The sequence below is a fragment of the Athene noctua genome, chromosome 1 (assembly GCF_965140245.1).
Source record: "Athene noctua chromosome 1, bAthNoc1.hap1.1, whole genome shotgun sequence".
Lineage (NCBI taxonomy): Eukaryota > Metazoa > Chordata > Aves > Strigiformes > Strigidae > Athene > Athene noctua.
In genome coordinates, this window is record NC_134037.1 from 80319544 (window position 1) to 80326386 (window position 6843).

The following is a 6843-nucleotide window of genomic DNA, read 5'->3' on the forward strand; positions in this document are numbered from 1 at the left end:
TGTGCAAATTAATTAATTGCCATTTGTAAAATGCAGTGATAAAGAAATTATTTTCATAGAGTGCAGTCTATAACTCAAAGATCTGCACACTGAACCAAGATAAAACAACACTAGTGCTCAGTCTGTTCATAGGTAGTGTACTATCCTTTACACTATAAGAAGCAACTATTCTGGCACTCATCTTACCTCACTAGTGCAATAAAAAAGGACAAGTAATGTGATATTAAAAGTGCTGGGACACTCTGATAAAACAGGAAAAAAAAAAAAGTTCAAGTGCTTTATTACTGTTAAGGAGTATACTGAGGTAGTGCTGTTTGTTCCATTATTTCCCTCAAAATTGCCATTGCCCTGCAGTATTTCTGTAAGTAAGACTTAATCTAATCTAATCTAATCTAATCTAATTTCTTGTGGTTCAAAATCAATGTGAATTAAGAGTCACATATTCTCATATAACAAGTATTAGCTCTATGAATAAACATTCCATATGTAAAATTGTGTTCTTAATGATACTGGTACAAACTATCCATTTCTCAGAACTGCACATTGTGCTGCAGAGATGTGTGATTTGTTGAGATGCTCCTGTGTATTGTTGACATAGTTGAAGTGATGAGATTCTTCTTTGAATAAATGTTTTATTTCCAATTGTGCTTTTCTACTTGTTCACATTTCTTGTGCTGGTTTCCCAATCCAATCAACTTTATTTTCTTTTCAGAAATCCTTGGGAAAGTATATTGAAGTTCTTCTCAACATATTTTTTTTCTGAGTAGTGTACTGCCAAAATGAATTTTGTAAGTACTTAATTGATAAACCATATTAGTGTGTCAATAAAGCAATGACTCTGGACATCCCAGCTCTTCAAGGCTGCTAGTCCAAATGCCCTAATCTCAGGAGCATTTAGCTGAAGAGGCTTTTCTGACATCAGAGTTCACTGTCAAAGTACACTGTTTATTGGGTTTGCACTCTTTTAAGTAACTACAGGTTTGGTGTTTGTGGTGCAGGTAACTGTGTCTCAGGCTAGCCATCCTGGGTTGCCTGTCTAGCAGAGTGGAGAGAAGAAATCATTTTTGGACTTGATTTAGTCAAGCTATATTAGTATGAAACGTATAACATGCTAGGAAGGCCTCTTTCCCTCCCTTGATGGTAAAGGAAGTCTAGAACCCTACTTCAAACTCAGACTTTTACACTATAGAGATTTTTATGATGGCAGACTAATCCTTTCTGCAGAGTGTATTTAAAGATGAAAACCTAAGAATGGAAAGGCCATCCAAAACGATTATCTCCATGTTCATATTTTAATTAAGGTTTTATTAAATTTTCTAGTTAGTTCTTAAAAGTTTCCTCTGCAGTGTTAAATGCATTTGTAATTGGTGTGTGTGGTTGGTGGAAACAATGCAAAACATATAATGTTGGAGGAAACAATAGTGATGTGGACTGTCTTGAGATGAGTTTGATATAGTCTGGAAGCTGGGACATGGGAAGGACTGAAGTATTACTGTTGTCATAAGGGAAATGTCACTTTCATTTCAAATCAGCAAGCCATATAATACTTGTATACTAATTTGCACAAGATTTTCAAAGTACCTTGTACTTGTATGACTGTGTTATCTATCATCTTTCTACCATAAAGAAATTAGAGATTAATACCTATGTGTTAACTGATGATCTTCTTTTTTACAGACAGACCCTTGTACCACGGATTATCCATATTATTCTGACTATGCTTCTCTAATAACACAACCTTGTTCTAAGTTGGAAGTCAGAAACTTCACAAAAGCATTTCTGCCAGTTGTGTATTCATTGATTTGTATCATTGGCCTAGTTGGTAACATCTTTGTAGTGATGACCTTTGCTTTATATGAAAGAACCAAGTCCATGACGGATGTGTACCTCTTCAACATGGCCATAGCAGACATACTGTTTGTTCTCACTCTCCCACTGTGGGCAGTGAATTATGCTGCTGATGAATGGATTTTTGGTGATTTCATTTGCAAAATGACCAGAGGTATCTATGCGATCAACTTCAGCTGTGGCATGCTGCTTTTGGCCTTTATCAGCGTGGACCGGTACATTGCTATCGTACAGGCAACAAAGTCGTTTAAACTCAGGGCAAGGACACTTGCATATAGTAAACTAATTTGTTTGGTCGTGTGGGTATCATCAATTTTAATCTCTAGTTCCTCTTTTCTATACAGTGAAAGTTACAGTTTCTCTACCAATGAAACCAAGGAGATTTGTGATCACAGATTTGACAGAATGTCTGAAAGCACAATGCTGAAATCACTGCTGCTATGTCTACAAGTTGGATTTGGATTTTTTATACCTTTTGTATTCATGATTTTTTGCTATACATTCATTGTCAAATCCTTACAACAAGCTCAGAATTCCAAAAGAAACAAAGCAATCCGTGTGATCGTATTAATTGTAGTTGTTTTCCTAGTTTGCCAGGTACCTTATAACATTGTTCTTCTTGTGATAGCTGTAAATATGGGCAAGATAGACAAATCTTGTGACAATGACAAGATAATGGCCTATGCAAAATACACCACTGAAGCCGTAGCGTTTTTACACTGTTGCGTGAACCCTGTGCTCTATGCATTTATTGGAGTGAAGTTCAGAAGTTATTTTGTGAAAATAATGAAGGACCTATGGTGCATGAGATACAAGAAACACAATAAACGTAGTTCAAGGACAAACTCTGATATTTATCATTCAAGACAGACTAGTGAAATTCTGACTGACAATGGATCTTCTTTTACTATATAATACAATTTGAACAACATTATTACTGGGGGACTCTTCTCACCGAGCAACCCGAATCAGTCACTGTGACTGACAGCAAGTCATCTGGACTTCTCCGCACCTCTAAGGGAGCTCCCATGATCTACAACTCCCTTCAGGAAAATAATGAAGATAAAAGAATAACGCTGTCCTGTGGAAAATTGAAATCTTATTCACCTCGCTTAACATTCATGCTATTCTAAAGTGCACTCTCTTAGAATTATCAGGAAAGTGAAGTTTACAGAGGAATCCTCCTCGTTTTCTAAGGAAAACTTGCATCTCATCTGTCGTATATCACTGAAATATCCCAAAAGCACTAAGTAAATGAATCAGGTTATGTCCAGGCTCATTCTACTTACATTTATGCTGTGTCTGTTAATTACTTCTATCTGGAAATCCTATATAAGTGTAGGTCTCCGCTGTTCCTTTGTTGCAGACAGTCAGGCTGTGACAATACTAACCTAAAGAGATGGCATTTTGATCAAAGCAAAGCAAGGAAAGCAAACAGAAATAAAGAAACAGGCTTAAGGCTGCTGACATTGCTGGCCTTAGGTCTTTTAAATCTTTGCCCAGTTCTACACTCCACCTGCTCATCAGGAGTTGCTTACACCAAGGCAGAGGCTGGTCAAAGGCAACAATAAACATGTCTACTAAAGAGAATATTAGAAAAAAATAAAATTATTCATTAAAGAGAACACTGAAATATCCACAGAAAAGTTTTCTGACACCTCCTGAGATTATCTTCTGAACAGAGAATGGAGCTTTGCTTGAGAGATTCTTGTCTTCATTTGACACAGGATTCAGGTGCTGGAATCCATCAAAGCTGATAATCTGGTGAATATCTCTTTGTGAAAAGTTTTTTCTTTCTAGCTAAAAGTCACACTCTACTTTTTAAAAGGTGACAAGCTGTACAGAACTGCAATTTTTTCAACACTTTTTGCTGGAACTTGATCAGTGACAAAACATGATACCACCATTAGCCAAATTTCCTTAGGAATGGATTTAACAGCACAAATATACCTATATAAAATTTACTTTATTAGCTTCAGAAAGTATTAAAGACTAGATCTAAAAATAAGACGAGGATCTGACTTAATTCAGCCAGTATTTTTACTGAGTCAGCAGTTAACTCACTATGAATATAGGAATATTTGTAATAAATGCAATTAGTTTTACCCAGCCACGACTTTTCAGCAGATTCTCAGTGGATCTTCTGCTGTTTGAGTGAGCTTCACCACACGGTAGCAGTCACGGTGGAATGGAGAGTTAGAGAGGAGTCAGAGCTGGAGGGCAGAGGGGCAGGATGGGGCAGAGAAGCACCAGCAGCCTGCTGAAGTACCTAAAAGTCCTCTGCAGCTTCTGTTGCAATGGGAGCATAAGCCATGAGGGTGTCTGGATTTACTGTTGTGTGGGACATTACACTCCTACAGCTGTGTAAATTCATGCTATCTGCAGCTTGCTGTTTACCTTGGTTGTTTTTTTTAAAGTTCACAGTGGAGCTTGGATCACTAACCACATCGTTCAGTGGCCATGCAAAAGGCCAAGAAGGACAGTGCTGGAGCTGAAGATCCCGTGAAGAAGTGCATTGATATGGCATGACACAAAACTACTACTGCCTTGGCTGGTGCAACCCATCCTTGTTTACAGTGCAGCGTGAGGTTTTTAAATATCAGTGCCAGGTGTGATAAAAATTGCATATATTTATCATGACTGAATAGCAACTTAGGCAAGAATATGATACAAAATTATGTAAATGCATATGCATGCATTTGCTGTATATAGCACTGATGATTTTCTGGAAGAGAATTCAACAAATAAAAAATGTAACTGAAAAGTTAAAAAGCTCCTCAGATCTAAGCTTCTTGCTCCACATATTGCCTTGAAATATTCTTATTCAGTGTAAAATCTCAGATCTGAACAGCGTCGTGTCTCTCCCTCAGAGGCCGTGCCCTAGGGCGGGACGTCCACGGCTGAAGCCCACTGAGCACTATGGTGGCTCTTGGTCAGAGCTCCGTGAGGCTTGAAAGCATAGCCCCAACCCTCCTGCTGGCCCTGCCGCCATGCCTGCGCTGGCCTTTAGCCACTGAACAACCCAAACACTGCCTCAATGGCCGCTGGGGTGAGGTCGGGGTGGCAAGATGGAGGCCAAGGGGTAGTCACTGGCCCTGACACCGGAGGGGGCTCGCTCACAGACCCCAGGTGGAGAGGGAGGGTCCTGGGGCAAGGCGAATGCGCCATAGCCATCATGAAGTGGTTTCTGGCTGAAAGGGCATCCTCCCTCTGGGCTGAGGGATGTGAGGGAGGAGGGGGAGCAGACTGAAGCCCGGCACCAGGCTGCCCCTGGTAGCCATGAGGGCCCTGGCGATTAGGAAATGGTGGTGGTGGGACATCTGCCTCACGTGGGAGGCAACACAGCCTCCTGGTTGCTGTGTTGCGTGAGGGAAAAATGCTCACTGGAATTATGTTGAAAAGTAGAAAATGTATCCAGCTGTTCCTCAATTCTCGTGGGTGAGGAGCGTTGCTAAGGGAAGGGGAACGTGGTGCCTGTGTGAGTCTAAAACAGTGTTTGGGGTTATGAATTGTGCTGATGTCAAGGCTATGTTAAAATCCCACTGGAGTTACAGTTGAAATCTTGATTTCCATGAATGATTGCTCTGCCTCTGGGAGAAATGGGGATGAAGGGTAGGATGGGCTTTTGAGGGGCTGCTGAGCAGATAGAACTGCAGCTTCAACCTCTGGGGTTCTGGCTTTCTTACTCAAATTTTGAGGGCAACTACAGAATGGAAGTATGGGTAGTTAAAAAATTAGTTTACATGCAATATCTTCTTACCATGTTTTTTGAAATCTACTGTAAGATAAGAGCAAGACCAGTTCAGAGAAGAAGCAGTGGAGGAAGAGAACCCCACTGCTCAATGTTCAGCAGCAGGCGACCGTAGTGGCAGGTTGGCCAGTGGATGTTGCTGATGGGCCCTCAGATATTCTGTCTTTCTTTCGGTGGCCATGTCAGCAGGACTGACAGGTGAGCTGGGGTTGGTATTGGGAGTTTAGGGCATGAAAAGAGCACGGATTTATAGGAACTTGGGTGTTAGTTTCATTGCTTATGGAGTAACTTTTCAGAGCTTCCTATGGGTGCTGGTTTTTATTATTATTTTCATGTTGTGGTAACTGTGCAGTAGACTGCATAGCAAACACATGGTGAATTTTTCTTTTCTTGTTCCATGTATTCCATCTCTTATTTTGAAGAAAAGAGATTTGTTTTTATACAGATCCTTGTTGCCTACCATATTAAAAAAAAGAGAAGGTTACATACTGTGTTGTGTCATGTCATATACACAGATGTGGCTGATAAGCTTCTAGAAGACAATTCATATCTTCATCTAGCTGGGGGCTGGGGCTGGGTTGTGGTATTGGCTGTACATACATGGTCTCTGCTATGAGCTCCATTCTGCTTTTGGTGGCTCCATGGCGGCCCTGCTTGACACTTCCCGTTCAAGCAGTTCGGAAGGAGGTAGGTCATCAGTGCACAGTTAAATAAAGCATAATATCTCAGTGCAGACAGCATAAAGCTACATCCATTTTCTGACACATATAATCTTGAAAACTGACCTAATTTATTAATCAGCTCCCCATAAAAAGTGGCAACTTTCTTCCCATGGTATTTAAATTTCATGTGCTAACTTTTCTGTTTATGTATTAATTTTCTCTAGAAGAATTGTCACTATAAGCTGGTGAACCTGCAAGAGAGTCACAGTGGACAGAAGAGATCAGTCATTTGGGTCTTGCTACTATCAAGGAAAGGCAGAGGAAATTAAATGTAAATTGTATGCAAAGATAGATAACAGTTGGAAATGATGACTTGAAACTGAAGACAAACAGGAAAAAACAGTCTAGAGAGGAACATTTTGATGGTGGAAGGTTATGATAATGATTAAGTGTGTAGCAGGTATAACAGATTTTATTATTTAGACCAAACTCCACTTTGGATCTTTGTAGAGTAATCTTGTTGACTAGAATTGTGAAAATTTGGGGGCTTTTTTTGCTGCAAAAGTAGCAAGAAGATGGAAC

The 6843-nt window shown here is 40.0% G+C and overlaps 1 protein-coding gene across 1 annotated transcript; it reads left to right on the top strand.

The window, feature by feature from the left end:
• The first annotated feature begins 779 nt into the window (after nt 1-779).
• Nucleotides 780-2763, top strand: CCR6 (C-C motif chemokine receptor 6). Its single transcript, XM_074924957.1, has 2 exons — nt 780-788; nt 1678-2763. The coding sequence occupies exons 1-2, from the start codon at nt 780-782 to the stop codon at nt 2761-2763; spliced, it is 1095 nt and encodes a 364-aa protein (XP_074781058.1).
• Nucleotides 2764-6843: the final 4080 nt, after the last annotated feature.